At 47.2% G+C, this 23,685-nt stretch overlaps 1 protein-coding gene across 2 annotated transcripts in view; it reads left to right on the forward strand.

The window, feature by feature from the left end:
* Positions 1 to 23,685, forward strand: part of RAB38 (RAB38, member RAS oncogene family) — a 29,984-nt gene that overhangs the window by 1,707 nt on the left and 4,592 nt on the right. For both annotated transcript variants that reach the window (XM_035116112.3, XM_088668421.1), the window contains exon 2: positions 11,826 to 12,106. In XM_035116112.3, the coding sequence (XP_034972003.1) occupies positions 11,826 to 12,106 (281 nt within the window). The remainder of the gene's footprint in view (positions 1 to 11,825; positions 12,107 to 23,685) is intronic.

Below are 23,685 nucleotides of genomic sequence, written 5' to 3' on the forward strand. Positions count from 1 at the left end.
TAACATTGCATCATCTCTTCCTTTGAAATTAGGAATGCTGAATCTTGGTTGGATCTTGCCTTTAGAATGCAAACTCTTTGATGCAAAGACCTTCCTTTTGCACCCATTATTCTAACTGTATGTCACAGTAAACAATAGTTAACAGATTACCGTGACTGCAGAGATCGCTCCCACTTTATTTCTCCCCTAGTGCAAGTAGGAGCACAAACCCTAGTTTAGTGGGATTGTGGATTGCTTTACTCCAAAGCATGGTCTCTTCCAGGCAACCTGATTTGCTTGCGGAGAGGTCCAAAAGCAACTTTTTGCTGAGCATTCACTCTCAATTTGTTTTTGGGAAAGTTAGATGACGTTACGTCAGGCAAATGTATTTTCCTGTCACTTTCCTTATCTCAAAAATCTTGGTTTTTTGGGAAGCGGGTTTGTTGCACAAGAGCTCCAAACCAACTTTAATCGTGCAACCTGAGTTTGCCTGTATCTGACTGAATCCTACCTGAAAATAACAACAGTTTGGAAGTTCCCTACAACGGGTAAGCCAGGAACAAACCTCAGCTTCACCAAGACTCCTGAGTTAGATGTAACCTAAACCATAGTTTGTTGCTTGTGCTAGGGGAGGAGCATTTGCAATTAACAATTTCCTATGGTTTTACTGTTTTACTGTGGCACACAAAAACAGCCTCTGTCAAGCATGATGCGCATTCTGTAAGAAGCAATGATAACAAGGAAACTGGTCTGCCTCCCAAGACAAACGGAAGCCAACCAACCAACCAACCATGGATCCAACATCTGGGGCTTCCACCGGAGGGAGAGAATAGACCATTTGAGATGGTTTCTACCTCCTATCCTGCTCCAAAGATGTCTCCGTAGGGATCTGCAGGAGCAAGTGGTGAATATCACTCCCCACTCTCCACCCACAGGAACATCCACAGTTAGTGGAGACCCTCTCTGGGCAACTCTGGATGCAACCCATTTATGTTTCTTAGATGCACGGCTAAGAAATGTCAGGTGTGCCCTTGAAAGTACAATTGACAAATGAGGACGAATCTGTGTTTGCAGCACTTCGTGTGGCTGCAGTCCTCAACTGCTGCTCTAGACTAGAGAGTGAGCCCCGCTGAATTCAGTTATTGGTTCTGTCTAGGCTTGCACAGCCAGGAGGCACATTTCAAAGAATGCTGAGCTTCTGCCCAGCCACCTACCCGTTCGATAGAGCTGAGGCGTAGGCTCTCTGCATGATCAGAATCTTTACAAAAGTCACATGCTTTTTAGCTGCCGCCCGCATTTTGCTCCAACCACATCCCTAGCAACCAAGGAAAAAGCACGAGCTAATGAACATTTTTATTGCAATAAAATAGCCATCAGATAAATAGATTCTTTAGCGATCATCATGTTCTAGGCCAAATCGCTGCAGTACATTGTAGAAGAAAATTAAAAACCAGTTGCCTTTGGCCCTTAAATACAGGAGTGGTTCATTTCTGCCTCCTGAACTGGCTCTGCTGCAGCTTACCTGGATGGCAGGATGGTGCTGAGGTTGCAATGGAGGGAAGTACTGGAGTGGCTCTTTGGGAAAGCCCTGAACTCACCCCTGCGCCATCCAGGGATGCTGCAGCAGCACCTGTGTTAAGAATCAGCTCCACAGCCCTGCCATACCTGCCACTCCCACTTACATAGGAAACTTCAAGCATAAAGTGTATCACAGTGGTACCTTGGTTCTCGAGCTTTATCCATTCCGGGAGTCCGTTCGACTCCTGAAACCGTTTGACAACCAAGGCACGGCTTCCATTTGTCTGCAGGAGCTTCCTGCACTCAAGCAGAAGCTGCGTCGGATGTTCGGCTTTCTAAAAATGTTTGCAAATCGGAACACTTACTTCCATCGGCGTTTGGGAGCCGATTTGTTCGGGAGCCAAGCCATTCGAGAACCAAGGTACCACTGTACTTTGTCGTTTCTGGTTTATTTCTGGTGTGTTGACTTTACTTTCCACTCCGGAAGTGTTGCCCTGTTCATGCATTCTACAGAATTCTTATGCTTAATTTCTTGTTTTAGGCCACTGATGCACAAGACTTCAGGGTCCGCATCACATATCACAATATATTGTAGTGCTTTGGCCTATTACAGAATTGTCATTGAAATATTTGTTTATCCTATAGCTGTTGTTTTTAAAACAATTTTTTTTCAAAAATGTGGTTTTCCCTTTTTGCTGTAAGGATTCTCTTTCTCTCCCAACAGCACCCCTGGTCATTCCTTCAGTACCATGCCAAGATAAATATGTTTTAGAGGCATGCATTAACTGCCTCTACAAAAACAACGACAACCTATAATCCAGTATTCCTCAGACGAGGGTTTTGCAAAAATAAAAAAAAATGTAGCTACAGCTTTAATTTCTTTAAACTCTACTCTTACTGATTTCCCCTGCCCCGTCTCTCCCTAGAATTACATAAAACGAGACCAGGGAAATAAAATTCCTAACGTTCTTTTGGAATTAAAGGATTTTAGGTGCTTGTGCTGTGCGTTTGGCAGGGCCGATATTAACAATAATTATGCAATGGTGCCTTTTGCACCTCATCCCTTTGACATTGCACACACAAACTTGGCTTGTTAAACTGCCTCTATACCTCTAGAATCCTGCACTAGCGCTAAGTCTTTAGCATTCTTCTTACATTGCACTGGCGGCTACCACGGAACTCCTTCCCATGTCACTGGGTTCCTGGGTTCCTGGCTACATAGGAGGAGTTCGCCTAGTTGCCTGTTCCTATACCACTGTTGTCCCGCCCACGGAAATTACTCACGTGGGGAGGAGCCACACTGCCGACTGTTCTAGCGGAGGCTGGTATGCAGGAAGGTGGGGAGACCAACAGTAGGCAGAGCCAAAGCCAGTGTCTCATTTTCCCATGCCTTCTTTGGATTCCTCCCGACCATCTGGGGCTCCTCCCTTGCAACCAGGTGGAAAGAAAGAGCCCCATTGCACTGTCAGCTCCCATGCCACCAGCATAACATAAAATGGGTGTCTTATCTCTGCATGCAAAAGTGCAGGATAGTAGCTTATATTTGCACTTGGTTATGGTGTTTGGAAATTGTAACTTGTAAGAAGAGCCTGCCATGGCCCATCTAGTCCAGCATCCTGTTCTTGTAGAAGCCAACCAGATGCCCGTGAGGACCTGAGCGCAAACTTACTTTCCCCTCCCCTCCTGTGGTTTCCAGCAAGTGGTATTCAGAAGCGATACTACCTCCACCCATGGAGGCAGAACATAGTCATCATGGCTACTACCAACAATTGACAGGCTTACTCTCCACGAGTTTGTCTTAAAACCATCTAAGTTGGTGGAGATCACTTGTCTCCTGTGGAAGCAAGTTCCCTAGTTTAGCTGTGTGCTGCATGAAGTATTTTCCTTCATTTGAACCTTCCAACATTCAGCTTCATATGTCCATGTCAATGATGATGATGATGACAGTGGTTATTTATTCATTTCCATGCCACTCTGGGTGGCTCCCAACAGAATATTAAAAACTGATGCTAAAACATCAAACCTTAAACACTTCCCTAAACAGAGCTGCTTTCAGATGTCTTCTAAAATTCAGATAGTTGTTTATTTCCTTGACATCTCGTGGGAGGGCGTTTCACAGGGCGGGCGCCACTACCGAGAAGGCCCTCTGCCTGGTTCCCTTTAACCTCATTTCTCGCAGGGAGGGAACCTCCAGAAGGCCCTCGGAGCTGGTCCTCAGTGGGGCTGAACAATGGGGGTGGAGACGCTCCTTCAGGTATACTGGGCCAAGGCCGTTTAGGGCTTTAAAGGTCAGCACCAACACTTTGAACTGTGCTCGGAAACGTACTGGGAGTTCTACTGTTAGCATGATTACTATTATTGGGGGAAATTGTAGCAAATGTTAATAACCCAAATGCATTAGAATGGCAGTGCTATTAAAATGCTCTCTTTTATAAGTTGGATAATATCTAAAGAGATAGAAGCATAGGAAGCTGCCTTACACTGAATCAGACCATTCTATCCAGCTCAATTTGATCCACTGACCTACAGCAGCTCAGAGGGTTGAAAATGCAGCCTTTTGAATCAAAACAGATGCTCTACCGCTGAGCTAAGGCCCTTTCCCCATGATTTTACAATCCTTCCAATTTGTGCAAGGAAGACTTTTACAACAAATCATGTGCTGGAAGATCATATGATGTAGCTTTCAGGCAGATCGCTAAAGATTTGGAAGTAATTATCAAAAATGCTCAGGATTTTAATGAGCTGCACAACCTTTGAATTATGCCACAAGGCAGAAAGAATTACTGTATTTGTAAGAGCAGAATTTTGCTAAACTAGGGGTGGGCAACGTTTTTGGCCACATGCAGAGGTGAGTGGTTGTTGGAGATTGACACTCATGTGTGTGTGTGTGTGCGCACATGCACAAATGCACAAACCTTCCCTTCTCTCTCTTCCTCTCATGCACAAACCACATGATTTGTGGAAATCATACTTTGTTATTACATCAGAGCTGGCCAACCACAGCTTACTGTTTCTGATATAATAACAAACTATGTTTTCCCACAAAAACAGAAGTAAAGCAGAATATAGAAAACAAGAAGGGACAGAGATGTGAAGTTAGAGCACACATACACAAGTCTTCTTTGCGTAACACTTAATGGACTTCACATTAGAGGTGAGCTATGTTTGAACATGGAACACCGTGGCTGGTTTTCTAAAGTATGGTAAGCACAGACCATGGTTTGATGTGCTATCTGAATTGACTTGAGTCACTGTCGCACACCAAGATCTCATTTAGTATTATTCTGCTGGTTTGCATGTGGTTCTAAACTAAACCATGGTTAGCGTGGTTCTAAACCATGGTTAGCACCATGTCTTTGAACCTCATCAAAGTATCAGACTTACACATTCCTCTGTCCTCATCCAAGCTGTGTGGGACAATGACCTCTGCTGAGCTTACTTGCAGTTACAAAGGATGCTGGCTGTGAATACAGGTTAAAATCAAGCAATGGTTAGTTGCTTAACAAGCCAACTTCAAACCATGGGTTATGAAGCTGGCTAGTTTAAGTAGCCATTGTTTCTTGCAAACCAAGATTAATCATTCTCAAAAAATGCTTAAAAGTAAACTTGCCAGAGTCTGTCCTAGTTGGCTTTCTAATAAGGCTTTCTAATGCTTGTTTACAAAATGCTGAACCTGTTCATTAAATTCTTGGCTACGATCTGATTCAGATACAATATATACATTACTTTTGTAGGGCTATAAGCTTTAATCAGTACAAACATTATATTTAGTTAATTGGCCAGTCAGCTAAATAATTGGTTAGGTCAGACAATCCAATTTTTGGTCATTTTTTGGGGTGGTTGATACGGGAAGTTGAGGTTAATTTGGTTCTGCTGTAATAGAAAACAGAAAAGAGAATATCAAAGATGTCCTTTGCATCTAAGGGGTCGCTTTTGTTAATTAAATTGCAGCTTATCTTAATCTTCCATTGATATCTCAAAAGGCAACTCTATTAAGATTCCAGTACTATGGAAATGAATTTACATTGAATTGATCCAGTACCGTGTTTCCCCTTTTTTAAGACACCGTCTTATAACATTTTTTCATCAAAAAAACACACGGTGTCTTATTTTCAGGGGATGTCTTAATTTTTTAATTATGTTTTTATGGTACCTTAAGGCCTCCTTGGCCGGGCCGGGCCGAGGGCTCGGGGTGCTGCTGGGTGCTCTGCATGGTGCTGCTGGGCGCTCTGCGCAGCAGCAGCAGGTTCCAGGCACCGAGGTGACAGGTCGCTGGCTCTTTGCTCTGCCCAGCGCTGCCGGGCGCTCGGCGCTGCGGAGCGCTCCGCCCTGCAGCCGCCGATTCCAGCGGCGGGGCGGCAGGTCTCCTTGGCCGGGCCAGGAAGAGGCCAGGCCGCTGGCTCGGCGCTCCGCCCGCTGCAAGACGCTCCGAGCGCTCGGCGCTGCAGAGCGCTCCGCCCTGCAGAGCGCTCCGCCCTGCAGCCGCCGATTCCAATGGCGGGGTGGCAGGTCTCCTCGGCCGGGCCAGGAAGAGGCCAGGCCGCTGGCTCGGCGCTCCGCCAGCTGCAGGGCGCTCCGCGCACTCGGCGCTGCGGAGCGCTCCGCGCACTCGGCGCTGCGGAGCGCTCCGCTCTGCAGCCGCCGATTCTGACGGCGGGGCGGCAGACCACCTCGGCTGGGGCAGGAAGAGGCCAGGCTGTTGGCTCGGCGCTCCGCCCGCTGCAGGACGCTCCGAGCGCTCGGCGCTGCGGAGCGCTCCGCCCTGCAGCCGCCGATTCCAGCGGCGGGGCGGCAGGTCTCCTTGGCCGGGCCAGGAAGAGGCCAGGCCGCTGGCTCGGCGCTCCGCCCGCTGCAGGACGCTCCGAGCGCTCGGCGCTGCGGAGCGCTCCGCCCTGCAGCCGCCGATTCCAATGGCGGGGCGGCAGGTCTCCTCGGCCGGGCCAGGAAGAGGCCAGGCCGCTGGCTCGGCGCTCCGCGCACTCGGCGCTGCGGAGCGCTCCGCTCTGCAGCCGCCGATTCTGACGGCGGGGCGGCAGACCACCTCGGCTGGGGCAGGAAGAGGCCAGGCTGTTGGCTCGGCGCTCCGCCCGCTGCAAGGCTCTCCCAGCGCTCGGCGCTGCGGAGCGCTCCGCCCTGCAGCCGCCGATTCCGGCGGCGGGGCTGCAGGCCTCCTCAGCTGGGCAAAAAAAGAGAAAGAGGCTAGGCCGCTGGCTCGGTGCTCCGGTCTGCAGCCGCGGCAGGCCGATCCTATGCGGAGCGAACCTTTATCTGCCCGCGCTTCAGCATGCGGGACCCGGGAGACGCTGCAGCGGGGAGAAACTAACTAAAACAACAACAGGGGGACGAAGAGCGTGCGGGGTGGCAGCAGTAGCGGAGGTGGCGATAGCGAGGCTGGCCACCCTCAGGAGCTCTATCCAGGGCCGTCTTAGGTATGGCTTATTTTCGGGGTGTGGCTTATATTTCTCAAATGCTTGAAAATCCTGCTACGTCTTATATTATGACTACGTCTTAAAAAGGGGGAAACACGGTAGTTGATTAATTGGTTAAAAGACCATGGGGAAGAGATTTTCAACTGCAATCACACGGGATGTGGGGTGGGTATTAACAGTTTAGCCATCCCACTAGCTCAGGTTGAGTGAGAATACTTAGTATTAGCATGCACAGTCTAAATATTAGTGTGTATGTTAATGACAAGTCTCTCTCTTTCTCATATTCGTCTTCTAAGCGTTTTAATCTCTGTGCCTCACATGGAAGCCAGCCTCTGTAATGAATGGATGGGTTCATTTTCCATGCCTGCCAGTTTCCCCTTCAAAAACAGAAGCCTTTGGGAACCCAGAGATACTCTTCAAGGGCTTAGAAAGGCTGTAAGGAAAATATGAGTATTACTATGCATTAGTGTGGAGAGCAATAGAGTGCACCTTTTCTGGAGCGCAAACAGTGATTGCATGCAAAAGTGAGATAGTCATGGTCGCAGTCCCCCGACAGGACCCTCTTTTTGTAAAACGGGGAGGGGTTTTCTTCCTTACCTCTCGCAACTGGGAATGATGTGCTGTGGTTCGTGAACAATGCCCTCAGTTCACAGGTTATCTGTTTTGTTTTATTTATTCGGGCACTTAAACTCTGCCTTTTCAAAGCAAAAAAGTAAAGTCTCTGCAAAGCATCTCACAGTATTAAGTGGGAATAAAATGCAATTTTTAAACAGTAAAAAATTAATATGGCAAAAACCATGCAGTAGGGTACCGGGTAGTAGGAATGGGACGCGGGTAGCGCTGTATCACTGAGCTTCTTGGGATTGTCGATCGGAAGGTCAGAGGTTCGAATCCCCATGACGGGGTGAGCTCCCATTACTCTGTCCCAGCTCCTTTCAACCTAGCAGTTTGAAAGCATGCCAGTGCAAGTAGATAAATAGGCAGGAAGATAAATGGCATTTCCATGTGCTCTGTTTTCCGTCACAGCGTTCCGTGCACCAGAAGCAGTTTAGTCATGCTGGCCACATGACCCAGAAAGCTGTCTGTGGACAAACTCCGGCTCCCTCGGCCTGAAAGCGAGATGAGCGCCGCAACCCCATAGTCGCCTTTGACTGGACTTAACCATCCAGGGGTCCTTTACCTCTTTACCTTAGGGTAGTAATATATTTAAAGCATTCTTGTGCCATTCTAACAGACATGGCTTCCCTCCGAGATTCTTGGCAGCTGTAGTTTCCTAAGGGCGAACTAGAGCTCTGTGAGGGGCAGCACCCTTAACAAACTACAGCTTCTGGGATTCTTTGGGGGAAGACTAACATGCTTGATAACAAACTACGGTAGGTGAGAGTGTTTTAAATCTATGGCCCCATTACCTTCAGTGGAACTACCCTGAATATGCGTATTGCCTAGTAATAGCCCCTGAAAATAAGTCTCTGAATCTCCTTGGCACATACAAGAAGTGCAAAACAACCGCATTTCATGTCAAGGGGCTTACTCTGGAAGATTTTCCCTGGTTTTGTTAGTGGAAGGATGGAACTATTTTGATCCTCCGTTACAGGCACCCAAAATCTCTTGAGATTGCCATGCCCTCACTCTCAAGGGGCTGAGCTAGCTGTGACAGGAGGAAACCTATGTGAAGAATCAGTTCAATTCATTCATCAGTTTGTTGCAGAGTGCGAGGGGTGGAGAAGTGAAGGATAAGAGAATCATAGAATTGTAGAGTTGGAAGGGACCCCAAGGGTCATCTAGTCCAACCCCCTGCAATGCAGGAATCTCAACTAAAGCATCCATGATGGATGGCCATCCAACCTCTGCTTAAAAACCTCCAGTGTAGGAGAGTCCAACACCTCCTGAGGGAGTCTGTTCCATCAGAAAGTTCTTCCTGATGTTGAGCCAGAATTTCCTTTCTTGAAACTTGAAGTCATTGGTTCAGGTCCTACCCTCTGGAGCAGGAGAAAACAAGCTTGCTCCATCTTCCATGTGCCACCCTTAGGAAGATAAATTGTAAGGCTTCACTGAAAGTTCACATGGTCTTTATTTCAACTGTTCAAAGGGCATAGGGGGCAAATCAAAGATGCCTCTGAAAAGGGCAGAGGGGAACATGATGATGGTGGGGTATTGGGCTTCATGAACTAAACGAGATATCTCCTTTTCGACTCACAGATGTTTAAAAATCCCATGCTCACTCACAGTAGACCAGGGCTGTTTGTGGGCAGACTTGCAGCCCAGAAGCACTTTCCGGATTGACCACATGGCACCATGTAGAGGCCTATCCACTCTGTTCTTTCCCCTTCCATATAAAAGAGGCGGGGCGGGGAGTCCACTTTTAAGGGGAATGAAATTTTTGAAGAAAAAATTGGGGTGAGGTTCAGCACAGAGCTAGTATATAGAGTCTTCACCCATTTCCTTTTGCAATTCCTCTCTTTCTTTCTTTCTTTCTTTCTTTCTTTCTTTCTTTCTTTCTTTCTTTCTTTCTTTCCCTCTCTCTCTCTCTCTCTCTCTCTCTCTCTCTCTCTCTCTCTGTGTGTGTGTGTGTGTGTGTGTGTGTCTGTCTGTCTAGCAGACCTCTGACCTCTTGGGCCCAAAGGGAAATGCTAGATTTATTTGAACTTTTTCACTTCTAAGCATCCTGCGGCTCCCTTCATTTCCCTGCAGAGGTCTTGCAAAATTCACTGCGAGAAATTCTCTTGCCGTAAGCTACAGCTCTGAAAATTAATTGAATTTTTTTAGGAGGAGGTATGCTGGCATACAAGAAAATCTTCTCAGGGGGGGGGGGATGGTTGAACAACACATGATGTAGCCACTCATCTGATCAGGCTGTGGAGAAAGATCATAAGGCGTCTTATGCAGGAAATGGTCCAAAAGAGTTGTGTGCATTTTTCTGTGTGTGCGTGACCTTCACTCCCCCCCCCCAAAGATCATGCTTCGAGTTTAGCGTCATCAATGGATAGCAGTGTTAAATAAGAGAGAAAGAATCAAAGGCAGAAGTCCACTTTTGGATTTTCTGAATCATGTGAACGAATTTGTACCCTCTTTTTTAAAAAAAGAAAGAAATGTTAGCCTATTGAACAATAGCTCAGTGTTGCAAACCTGTGATATTGTCTGTGTAATAAATGGGCTAGCTCGTGGCTGTGTGCTTTTGGCCATTGTGCATTTGGAAGAAGAGGAAGAAACACATGATGTGTGGGGGGGGGAGCAGAGGAATTGGGGTGGTGGATCTGGACTCTGAAAGTTGCTACCTTCCAACCCATCTTCCTCGGAAGAGCTCAGGCTGGTCTGCTGCTTGGCTTCAGGGATGGAAGCAGGAGTTTTCAAGCTGTGTTCCAATGGAATCTTGGGGCTCTTTGGGAGATTTCTTGAAAAGGGTACCCGTAATGGCAAATGAGCCTCTTTCTCAGAGCGAGAAAACGTTTCAGAATCTGGAGAACAGACTTCAGAACTTTTCTGTACTGAATCTGTGCCCTAATGTTGACATTTACCTTCGTCTTGACCAAGATCACATACCATGGCTGGGTATGTGAGCAGGAGATGAGCCTTTGCTTTCAGTATATGAAAGCAACTGCTCTCAGGGGAGGATGCTTGTAAGTGGAGCGGACTGCAAATAAGCAGCTCAGCCTCATCTCAGGAGCTGCATCACAGCACATACCCAGTCCAATACCAGGTATTATTATTTTTGTCTGTTTCCATAATAAAAAGCATCGGTTAATTTTCTCAGTGTCTCAATGCATCTAAGCAGTGCTTCTCCAAGCTACTCTGTTGACAGGCTTGCTTGCATTCTTTTTTAAAAAGGGGCGGGCGGGTGGATCAACCAACAGAATTGATTTTCAGATGAGTTTTGCCAAGTAATAGCTTTTCGAACGATCTGTTGTAGAGTGAATATCTGTTCACAGCATGATCTGCTTGGGCGAGCTAACCTGGCCTATTTTCTGTATATTGGATAAGGCCATCTGTATTTTTGTTGGGCTTCTTCAATGCTTTCTCTCTCCTCTCCCATCACATCTCCCATATTCCTGCCGCCAATATTCCATTACTAAATCATGACAGTGGAGTGACCAAAATCCCATCTCCAGGACTCAGGCTCTATAATAGAGCGGTTTAACAACCAATATCTTTTCCCAGGGAACTCTGGGAATTTTAGCTCTGTGCTGAAAATAGGGGGTCTCCGAACCACCCTCAGCACCCTTGACAAACCGCAGTCCAAGATTCTTTCGGAGAAGACCTGACTATTTAAAGTGGTATGATACTGATTTTAATGTATATATACCGCAAATGAGGTTCATGTCTGAATAGGCTTGCCTGAACAAAAAAGGTTTTCGGCGAGTGATGGAAAAAGCACCGTCCTGTCAATAGGCACCAGCTTACAAGGGCAATTTGGGAGTGGTGATGTTTGTGGGCATCACACTTCCCTCCTTAAGACAGACAGAAGCTTCCTGGGCTTTGGGAAGGAAGCACCAAGGAACATTTAGGTGACCAGCCTAGCCTTCCTAATCCACTGAATACCCACCACTGTTGCCAGTTCCACAGGTCGAAGGACTCAAATACTTAGCATCCCTGGTTATCAGCTGTCCTGGGCCATTTCCTTATTTCAGTGTAGGATTTTTGCAATTACAGCATCTCTGATGAATTATCAACCAGCTTCCTTTTAAATACATCCAGTGAGCTCAGCACCTCCCAAAGCAGTCTGGCCAGATGAGCCCCGGGTGACATTCATCCAGGCAATGCTTATATTCTCAGGGAGAACAAATTCTCAGGCACCCAGCCTGAATCCAGAAAACAAGCTAATCAAAAGATTTCCCCCATCTGTTCAGTATTGATCTTCCTTTGTGTGCATTCATTTAACGGTGTGTGCTTTTGTCGTTCTAGGTCAGGAAAGGTTTGGGAACATGACGCGAGTCTATTACCGAGAAGCTATGGGAGCGTTTATCGTCTTCGATGTGACGAGGCCGGCGACCTTTGAAGCGGTCACCAAATGGAAGGAGGATTTGGACACTAAGCTGAGTCTCCCCAATGGCAAACCGGTGCCGGCAGTTCTCTTGGCAAACAAATGCGACCAGGGCAAAGAGCTGCTGGTGAACAACGGCATCAAGATGGAGCAGTTCTGCAAAGAGAATGGCTTCGTGGGATGGTTCGAAACCTCAGCAAAGGTAACTTGTCCTTGCAATGTTTAAGGGGTCTGTGCATGTGGTAACATTGAAGTCAGGGTAGCAAAATCGCACCTAAGAAGCTCAAATCATATACCGTGTTTCCCCCTTTTTAATACGTAGTCAGAAAGTAAGCCATGGCAGGGTTTTTAACCATTTGAGAGCTATAAGACATACCCCGAAAATAAGCCATACTTCCGCACCAGCTAGCAGGACCCAGCATGCCGGCCGCGACAGGAGGAGGAAGCCTGCTGGGTCGGGTCAGTGCCCGGAAGCGGCGGTGGCTGCTTTAGTGCCAATAAAGCGCGCAGCAGTGCCGCACGGAGCACCAGCCAGCAGGACCCAGCGCCTGCAATGCTGGCCGCGGCAGGAGGAGGAAGCCTGCGGGGTTGGGTCGGTGCCCGGAAGCGGTGGCGGCTGCAGCGCTGGCAAAGCGTGAAGCAGCGCCGCACGGAGCACCAAGGGCACGAGCGGCAGGAGGAAAGAGAGAGAGGCTCGTTACTTGTGGCACTTTAAGAGAAGCAGCCAGAACCGATCTTCACATTCCGAGCCTCCCTTTTGCGCGTGCGGGCATGTTAAAGCCCCGATCAGTTCACTCCCCACTTCTTCCTCGCCATCCCTCCCTTTCACGCGTTGCCTTGACCCCGCAGCCCCCCTCCCTGGCCATCTTCCCCTAAGTGCAGCGCTGCTTTGTGAGCGCTGCAGCCGCACGCTCTCTGTGTGTGCGCGCGTCTCTTTCTCTCCCCGTGCGTCTCTCTCTCTGTGTGTGTTTGTGTGCGTCTCTTTCTTTCTCTCCCCGTGCATCCGTCTGTGTGTGTGTGTGTGTGCGCGCGCGTCTCTTTCTCTCTCTCCCCCGTGCGTCTCTCTGTGTGTGTGTGTGCGCGCGCGTCTCTTTCTTTCTCTCCCTGTGCGTCCGTCTCTCTCTGTGTGTGTGTGCGCGCGCGTCTCTTTCTCTCTCTCCCCCGTGCGTCTCTCTCTCTGTGTGCGCGCGTCTCTTTCTCTCCCTGTGCGTCCGTCTCTCTCTCTGTGTGTGTGTGCGCGCGCGTCTCTCTCTCTCTCCCCCGTGCGTCTCTCTGTGTGTGTGTTTGTGCGCGTCTCTTTCTTTCTCTCCCCGTGCGTCCATCTCTCTGTGTGTGTGTGTGCGCGCGTCTCTTTCTCTCTCTCCCCCGTGCGTCTCTGTGTGTGTGTGCGCGCGCGCGTCTCTTTCTTTCTCTCCCTGTGCGTGTCTCTCTCTCAGTGTGTGTGTGTGTGTGTGTTTGCGCGCGCGCGTCTCCCCCCCCCCACAGAGAAAAGGTTCCGCTTCGGCTCGTCATTCAGCCGCGCGCGCGCCAGGGGCATGGGCCCAAGCCTCGTCCCCCTCGCGCTTCCCTCACAAGCATCTCGGAGCGGGACGGGTCACGGCCTCCCTCCTCATTCCTCGGCCGGCGTGAGAGAGCCCGGGGAGCAGCCTCTATACCTCCACGCGCACACACACCCGGCCGCCTCCAAAGCCATGGAAGCAGGAGGAGAAGCACCAGAAGCTGCTGAGGGAGATGAGCAGCCTCCCGCCCAACCGCAAGTGCTTCGACTGTAACCAACGCGGTCCTACCTACACCGACATGACGGTGGGCAGCTTCGTGTGTACCTCCTGCTCCGGCATCCTACAAGGTTTAAATCCACCTCACAAAGTCCCCGCCCCTGTGTGCACATCTGTCTCCGAGGCAGGTGGCCATCCAGCCTCTGCTTAAAAGCCTCCATAGAAGGAAAGCCTTTGACTCAGGATGGGTAGGAGGGGAAAGGGAAAAAATAGAAGAGGCAGAAAATGGAAAAGACCATAACAGAGTGGCAGAGCACCCTGTGCTCTGTATGCAGAAGGATCCCAGGTTTAACCCCCAGGTACCCCCAAGTTTGAAATCCTGGAGAGCTGCTGCCAGCCTGGTTGACAGTAAAACCTGGATAGCACAGTAGGCTAGAGTGTGGTGTTTATAATGTGCGCGGAAGAGAGCACCGAGTGTCCTGAGCCAGTGGGACCCAGTTGTACCAGCACTTTAAAAAAAAAAAAAGACACCCCCTGAAAATAAGCCACCGTGTGTTTTTTTGAGGAAAAAAAGTTATAAGACGGTGTCTTAAAAAAGGGGAAACACGGTATATGACCGACACCCTTCTTTGGAAATTAAAATATTTACAGTCACATGCTTATCCAAGCATGGGCTTGCAGTCTCTTCTTCTAACTTCCAAACAACTGTATTTTCCTCTCTTTCCAGAGCTCAGCACTTTCAGCCTTCTGTATCTCAGTTAGACCCAGCCTTGCAGCTCCCATGAGAGATTTCCACTTTCATCTTCTCTCTTTGCTCTCTTTCTTCCAAGCGAAGAAGAAGCACTCTCACACTCTATTCAACTTAGCAGTTTTCACAGTGGATTCTAAAACACAGTCACCTTGCCTCGCCTAAAATGGAGTCTCTCCTTCGCTAGATACCTCCCATGTGACCAACGTTAGCCAATCCCACGAGAACTACTAGAGAACTCTCTGGAATTCACCTACCAACCAATCAAATTTAAACACATGCATATATAAGCATTTACAATTTATGTGAAATAAATTACTATATTGTAACAGCTTCTGCTACTCAGCTGTGCAATCCAGTCTACTATGGTAGTGATGGGGTCCCTTCCCACAAGTCACAGTGATTCTCAGGGGCTGTATGCATAATATATATATGGAAATCAAGTGCATGGCACATGGAGCCCAATAGGCGACTTGTTCCATACCCAAAGCCACCATTTTATAAGTGGCTCCACCATCCCCAAGCAACATTTTGCAGCTGACTCCAGTTGTTGGAGCTCAAGAGTTCTAGTAAAAAGCAAGTGGACTTGAAAACTTGAAGTGCTCATACCTGCTTTTTGTGGAAATGTTCAGGATGGCAGGAGAGGATATATTGTTTATTAATATCCTTCCTAACTTGCGCTAGCAGGTTCCTTTATGCAGCAGAGCTCCATTCCCCTTTCTTACATGCACAGCAGATAGCTGGTTGCAGGATCGTGTAAGCCTCTCACTATTATACAATTCAGTCTGTCTCAGACTGAATTGTATGTTCCTGGTAAGTTCCCTTGAATCCCTCTTAAAAGAATAAAGACACGATGATCTTATTCAAAGTCAATAAAAGATGTTTACTCACATCAGTTCACAGTTGGATTCCTGAAGGCAGACTTAGTTACTAATATGTACATGTGGATCTGCCCCATATGGAGGAATAATGCCAGTGCTTCTGAGAGCTAGCAGAGCAGTCCTAGCTAAAAGCTGGTCAAACAATGAAGGAAGTCAAAAAGAGAGGGGTTTACTGCGTGACTCGTCCTTTTGTTACCTAGACAGGTTAGGTCAAGCCCACCTTCTATCACATGCAAAAGAAGGATGCTCCAGCCAGGAGGAAGAGGAAGTTTCAACTGTCTGGACCAAACATTCCCTCGCATGTCTTCTCTAGCATTTCAAGAAATGTTGTACTTGACTGCCTCTCATGGATCCCATCCCACACTTTTAGCCATACTCTGTATACATGCAATGCAGGATCAGGGGAAAGACCCAACCAGAGGCTTATGGGAAGCTCTCGGACAATAGCAATCTCCCCTCTTGCATTCCCTATGCTGCCTCCAATATGGCAGGTACTATTACACAGACATCATCACTCGAAGCTACTTGCAGTTAGTATTTCCTTTTTACTCCTTTGGATACACAACAGCAAGAGCAAGGAACATAGTGACTTTCAGTAATGGCTTTCCTGAATGCATGAAGATCCGTTTGCTGAGAACTGAAAATGTATCACAAATGGAGCCAAATTAGTTAGTAAGTTCAGTAGGAGAGAGTGTGTGCGCGTAGAAGTGCCTCCAGACTCAACCAGAGTAAGCTTGCAAATTAACTACATCCATCTTTATTTTTATTTTAAATTCTAATTATTTCAAGCTCTTAAATAACTCTATCAGGCCTCCAGTGTGCTTTGGCTCACGGCAAAGTGAAACCACCCACTACGGAGTTGAGAAAAATCAAGTTTTCATTTATTTTATGGAGGAAAGGTCCCCCCCCCCATAATTTAGCCTCTCCAACACAGACAACAGCTGTTCCACTTAGGCAGCAGATTTAAGACATACCATTGCAGGGGGCTGGACTAGATGCCCCTTGGGTTGCTCCCAACTCTTAAGATTCTATGATTCTACCAAAGGAAGTGCTTGGTCACAGGATGGAGACATTTCTCTCACATAATTTGTTGTCACGAGGTCTAGCGGTGGTGCCTCCAAGAATAAACGGCTTTTCTTTATAGAACTCATAAAAATATAACATGTGGAATTCTTTTGCAAAAAAAAAAATTGTTGGCTGCTGCTGACTTTTCAGAAAGGATCTGGCATCTTTGGGGGAAACAAATTTATCAATGGCTAGCAGCTATGGCTGCTGAGAATTGACCACCGAATATCAATGGCATTGACTTCATTCATTTGAAGCCTGGATTTTGACTGGGGCTTTTGGCTGCACATGCAGCCCCCATTACATCAATGAGCAAACAAAGTAGTTTCATTGACCATCATTTCCTGTTTCCTCTGAACCTGGTTGCTATTGTTTCCAGCTTCAGAAGAAGCCAGAATAATAAAACATATATTAGTATGCCAAAGGAAAGGCTATAAGTCAATGTTGTACCTTGTGTTGCTTTGAAGTTGGCTTAATATTCTGGCTTGTTCAAAAGCTGTTGACCATAGTTTCCTAGTTTGGGCAAACTATACTTTCAGGAACTATAACTAGTGGAAGACTTCTTGCATTGTTTCTCAGCTCTCACAAAGCGAGAGGTGCAGGAACTGCATGCAGTATCAAAAGCTTGCTCATCTCTCAACTGCAATGACTACTGCAATGTGCTCTACGTGGGGCTACCTTTGAAAGTGATCCGGAAACTACAACTAATCCAGAATGCGGCAGCTAGACTGGTGACTGGGAGTGGCCACCGAGACCATATAGCACCAGTCCTGAAAGACCTACATTGGCTTCCAGTACGTTTCCGAGCACAATTCAAAGTGTTGGTGCTGACCTTTAAAGCCCTAAACGGCCTCGGTCCAGTATACCTGAAGTCTCCACCCCCATCGTTCTGCCCAGACACTGAGGTCCAGCTCCGAGTGCCTTCTGGGGGTTCCCTCGCTACGAGAAGCCAAGTTACAGGGAACCAGGCAGAGGGCCTTCTTGGTAGTGGCACCCGCCCTGTGGAATGCCCTTCCATCAGATGTCAAGGAAATAAACAACTATCTGACTTTTAGAAGACATCTGAAGGCAGCTCTGTTTAGGGAAATGTTTAATGTTTGATGTTTTATTATGTTTTTAATATTCTCTTGGGAGCCACCCAGAGTGGCTGGGGAGACCCAGCCCAGGGGCGTAGGAAGATAGGGGCGGTCAGGGCGGTACGCCCTGAGTGACGCGATCCCAGGGGTGCCACCGCCGCTGCCCGCCCTGCCCCCAAAAGGCGCGCCCCACCCCTGCACACGGCGCGCCGGGCCCCCAAAACGCGTGCCGCGCCCCACCCCCAGAACGTGCACCACGTCACTGGGGGCAGCGCGCCTGCTCTCCGCCCCCGGTGATGGAGCATGAAGCTCCGCCGCTGATCTGGCCAGATGAGCGGGATATAAATAATAATATATTATTAATTTATTATTACTACTACTACTACTACTAAAGGTAAAGGTAAAGGGACCCCTGACCATTAGGTCCAGTCGTGACCGACTCTGGGGTTGCGCGCTCATCTCGTATTATTGGCCGAGGGAGCTGGCGTACAGCTTCCAGGTCATGTGGCCAGCATGACAAAGCCGCTTCTGGCAAACCAGAGCAGCACATGGAAACGCCGTTTACCTTCCCACTATAGCGGTTCCTATTTATCTACTTGCATTTTGACGTGCTTTCGAACTGCTAGGTTGGCAGGAGATGGGACCAAGCAACGGGAGCTCACCCTGTCGCAGAGATTCGAACCGCTGACCTTCTGATCAGCAAGCCCTAGGCTCAGTGGTTTAACCCACAGCGCCACCTGGGTCCCTATTATTACTACTACTACTTATTAAACAGATATATGCTTCTCTCAACTGGTCCATTGGGTTGGATCTGAAGCTTCCTCCACACTAGGAATCTGTCAGAGAGAGGCTCTTACCATCACAGCTTGCTTGTGAGTTTTCCTTGGCATGTTTGATTCTTTCAAATCACCTTGGTTGAAGCCTGTGGTGCAAAAATTAGCTCAATAGGTCTGTCACCCTCTTACCTGTGAACTGTGGGATCCAAAGGGTGTCACATTAATTGCTGAACAGGGGCTTCAGGATATCGATTTCCAAGGGCATCAAGGAATTGCCCCTTATTCGCTGGTACCGTGCCCCATCTGTAAAGATGGAAAGCCATACTTGGGAAAGTTAACTATCCCTAAATGTTGAGGTTGAGTCTATCTTTCATGTTCCCCCCCCTTTTTTTTACTATGGTTTTTTTATCAAGAGACTAGGAAAGACCTACTATATCCCATTAATTCCTTCCTGGCTTCTCTTTTGAGTGTCTTATGATCAGTCTGCTTCAAGGCTCCAGTATGTCAAGCACAGATCGCAAAGTTTTTGAATGTGGCTGTTTTGTTGGAGCTTTTTGATCGCCGTACTCACAGAGAGACTCACACTGTTTAGTGTTGTTATAACTCTGCATTTTATTTGAGCTGCATTAATGTGCATTTCTCTTTATGTTATTTATTGCTAATTGTTATGTTATCGTGGTCCGTGGAATGCAAATAAATAAAGTTAGTTAGTTCAGAGAAGTGGTGGCCTGGTTTCTCCATTCCTAAAGCTGATGTTGGCTCTTTGAGCGAAATAAAACAGGCACTTTTACTGTTCCAATCTTATTTCCCTCCCCTGTGACTGACATGGGCGAGGAAGGGGGCAGGGAGAAAGGATTCAACACCCCCCCCCAAAGCATGGCTCTACATGGCTTTAATAAGCAAAATGAAAACAGGGGGATCCTAGTCAAGGATATCCTGCACAGCGTCTTCATCAGCCTAAAAGAAGCAGAAACGTTTTTTTCTTGCATAATTAGCTCTCTGGAGATTTAGGGGAATCTGCTTGCAGTTGCTATAGATTTTGGAAGAAACACCACATCTTGGCAGGGAGAGCTCAGACATAAATTTGTAAGCTTAACCTTAGCTGTTGTGTAGCAGGCCCTGAAATAAGCTGAGTCTAAAACATGAGCTGTTCTAGTAATTATTGCTAACGTCTCGCACATGGCACACAGCCAATGCCATGCTCTGCCTTGATTTGTTTCTCCGTTTTTGTTGCCGTTCGTGCAACAACAAAAAAGGGCTGCAGATCAGTAGTAACTCATCAGCTTTGCATGCGAAAGGTCCCCGGTTCAATCCCTAACAGCATCTCTAGGTGGGGCTGGGAGAGGCTCCCTGTCGAAAATACTTGAGAGCCGCTGCCTGTCAGTGTAGACAATACTGAGCTAGATGGACCAATGTAAAAGGCAGATTCCTATACAGTATTCCTCCTTGAGGTTGTAGGTTGCTATCTTGCTATATAATAAAAATGTAAGGCTGTGAGAGTGCAGCACCCTCTGGAGGATATTCTGTGCTGCATCACATTCCTGGATTTGCATGAAATCGGGGTGCAGGAGGAGATCGAAAGGGAAGAGCAGGTTTTAAAATGGCAGTTTTGAACAACAGCAAAAGTTTGGAAAATGCAGGGATGGCGGAACTCAGAGGAACCATGAGGATATGTGAGGGGGATGAAGAAACTGTGAGGGGGATGTGGGTTGCTTGAGGGAGCTGTTGAGGATATGTGAGTCTGAATGCGGGGTAAAGGGCAGGATGGAGAGCTGGCAGGGTTGTGACACAAGGACGGGTGGGAGCCCCTCGTGTATACAGGTGTGTATGTGTGAGAGAAAGATTTGGGTGTTATGCAGGTACTATCTTAGTTTTCTACCTTGCCCCATCCCTAGAGGCAGGGGTGGATAGGAACCATTTTTAAAAAAGAAGAACACAGGAATGTCGGCAAGATAAAATAGCCACTTAATATATATATGGGTGAAATCTGCCTTTTTGTTTCATTTATTTAAAAATGTTTTATTGGAGATGCATGAGCCTTGCACACCCTGAAATGACCTTGATCCACTGTGTGTTTTCTAAGCAAGTGTGCCCCAAATACTCAACAAACACTTTCTCCCTGCAGCCCCCATTCCCTAAATCTACTCTGAGAGTTGGGACCCTCCGTATCAGCTTTAGGTGGTAGGGGCTGCAGTCGGGGGGGGGCATCCTATTGGTTTAAGCAGGAGTCTGTTTGTAAAGTTCTGGGTGTCCCCCAGCGAGTACAGTGCCCTCCGTCGGTAGAGCATGCAGCTTAATCTCGGGGCCGTGGGTTCGAGATCCACATTGGGCAAAAGATTCCTGCATGCAGGGGGTTGGACTAGATGACCCTCATGGTCCTTTCTACTTCTCCAATTCTATGATTCTATGAACAGGCAAAGTAGTATCTTCAGGGGTGTGTGTGAGAGAGATGCAGAATAGAAGTGTTGTAAGCACTCAAGATTTGAGCCAGCCTTGGTGAACCGGATGATAGCCAGCTGTTTGGGGCTACAACTCCCGCCAGTGCTGTCCGGGGTCGATGGGAATGGTAGTCCAAGACAGATGGAGGACACCAGGGTGACACAGACTGATCTATGCCTATGTTCAGCTGTGAGATTTTGGAGGGCATGCACTGAGCTTCATCTCTGAGAAGGAAATGGACCTGAATCCTGGTCTCCCCACTCCAAATCCAGCATGTTTGCCACTGCACTGCACTATTCCCCCCGCATGAGCATTTCCACTTTGCTCTGCTGCTATTTTCTAAAGAAGCCGTTATAAGATAGCCAGAACTATCGCATAGAGATAAGTATTAGGTTGGTACTCAGGAAACAGTGGGTTTCCTTTGCAGTTCTGCTTCACTTCCGTCTTGACGCGTGGAAGCTGCTTCATGAGAACATGAGGAGAGTCTTCCGGTTCGAACCAATGCCCCATTTACTCCAGCAGTTTGTTCTCCCAGTGGCCAACCAGAAGCCTATGGAAAGCCCTCAAACAGGGTCTGAGCACCAGTGGGCAAGAGGGCTATAAGCAGAGCCTGAAAACACTTCGTAAAATTCATTGCAAATATACTAGCAGAAAACCAGCTGAATGCATCTCAGCTAATGAAAGCTTCTGTTTGTTTTGGCCAGTGTGCTCCTAGGGCAGGCATCCCCAAAACTTCGGCCCTCCAGATGTTTTGGACTACAATTCCCATCATCCCTGACCACTGGCACTCCTAGCTAGGGATCATGGGAGTTGTGGGCCAAAACATCTGGAGGGCCGCAGTTTGGGGATGCCTGTCTTAGGGTCTTACACTGGGCCCAGAGCCATCGGAGGTATACTCTTCCGACAACGGTCTGTTCCCCAGGGCCGGATTTAGGTTTGATGAGGCCCTAAGCTACTGAAGGTAATGGGGACCTTTATATGTCCAGCTGTCCTTTGTCAACAACAAATTGTCACTGTTTTTTGTGTTGAACATATGGTGTATGGTAATTTATGGGCCTAATAGGTATATAAAGCCATTTGCACATAACATAATATGTATTTTATCAAAGTAATTGATATAGAAATGAGCAAACCAGTGATATTTTAGGGAGCAGGCTAGCAGTCAGGGCCCATTACTTACATCATAGGAGCCTACACAACACTGTTGCTGTATGTAGGTTTTCTTTTAATTTTTTTTATCTTATATTTTGGAAATGTACATCCAGGGTGTTTTTTTCCTTTAATTTTTTTTTGGGGGGCCCCCAAGAGAGTGGGGCCCTAAGCTATAGCTTGTTTAGCTTATACGTAAATCCGGCACTGTCTGTTATGTCCCTGCTAGGCCAAGGCCTAGTGACCATGGCAACCGTTTATCTACCCTTCACCTCATTTCAGAATCCAGAGGTCCAGACTGAGAAACATCTCTGTCCTTCCCATTGCAACAGGATACAGGCTGTTTATGAGTCGCAGTTCTTCTGAACTAAAGATTTATATCATTTTCCTAGCTCTGAAAGCCCCTTCTTCAGCATCATTGGATAGGGATGGGTAAATCTGTCAATGTTGGTTTCTCTTTTTTTTTTCATTTTCCCCCAATCTTAACTTCTATTTAAAAAAATGTTTTTATTGGTTTTACATAAATTTATACATTTTAACTTTAACCATTTCAAAACATTAAAATAAAAGGGTCCTTTCGAATCTTTGGACCTCCTCCCTTCCCTCCATGGGTTCTATTTCCAAAAAATATATAATCTTTTTTTCTTTTTCTGCATCTTTTACCTTTATCTATCAGTTATATATTAATAGTTTCCAAAGTTCATTTCATATTACAAGTTTCATTGTATCCCTGCCAATGATTTTAATTGTTTTCAGTGGTCTTTTTAAGTATGATTCACACACACACACACACACACACACACACACACACACACACACCAGTCTTTTAAAAATACTTGATCTTCCTGGTTTCTGATCTGGTTTTCCCTCAATCTTAAATTCAGTTTCCTCACATTTCTGCATCAATTTGCAATTTTTTAAGTTCTCATGAAAATTGATCATCATTTTAGTGTGAATTTCTCCTAATGTTCACATTATTTTCAAAGCAGTTTCCCCTACTACAAGGTTATATCTATACTGTACATGCATTTTTATGCACACACAAAAACGTGCATTTTTCTACACACCGCTTGAGTGGAGATCTGTGTTGCAAAATTCGGGGAAGTACAAATTTTGAAAGATGTTTGTGTTTCAGTTCGTGCATTGTTTTGGAGAGTGAAAATTATGTAGGTTCTCCTTTAAATGCAATCTGAATTGAATTTCTTTCCCTTCCCCATTTCCAGAAACCTCACCCTCACCCCCCCCCCAAAAAATAAAAGCAGTCCAATCAGATTTCTCTTCTGCTGGAGCAATCCCAGATAAGCTTCCAGTGAACCCCAAGAATTCCCTACAGTTTGCATTGCTCTGCGTCAGGGCAACATGAAGGCCTTAGCATAATTTCAAGTGGGTGTGCAGAGAAAATGCAGAGGAAAAACTACTGCTGGCTTCAACTCTGCTCCATAGCTGCCAAGTTTTCCCTTTTCTTGCGAGGAAGCCTATTCAGCATAAGGGAAAATCCCTGTAAAAAAGGGATAACTTGGCAGCTATGCTCTGCTCATGTGCAGCCCCTGACAGATTTACCTTCCTCCAAGAGAGTCTGTCCTTGACCGGGGGGCGGGGCGGGCGGTGTTCCTCACCCTCTGCTTTTCCATTGTATAGATGTCAGTAGTTGGAGCTACCAAGGGCAGGACTGCCAATGTAAATAGTCGCTGCGATTAAGTGATAGGATGTTGGCCTTCTGAACTGGCCTTTGACAGAACACACCCAAGAGAGGGGGACAAGTCTCTGCAAAGTGTTGTCGTCCCCCGCACGCGTTTCCTTGGTGCCCGTTGAACAGAAGGCAAAGACCTGGGGCAATCTCTGTTAACGGAGGGTGGGAATTAAAAGTGTTTATTTGTTCGCTGCATTTGCATCCAAACCCTTCAGACAGAACGCTTCCAAGGTTCCAGCTGA

This window comes from Zootoca vivipara, chromosome 4 (assembly GCF_965207765.1).
Source record: "Zootoca vivipara chromosome 4, rZooViv2.hap1.1, whole genome shotgun sequence".
In the NCBI taxonomy this organism is placed as follows: Eukaryota; Metazoa; Chordata; class Lepidosauria; order Squamata; family Lacertidae; genus Zootoca; species Zootoca vivipara.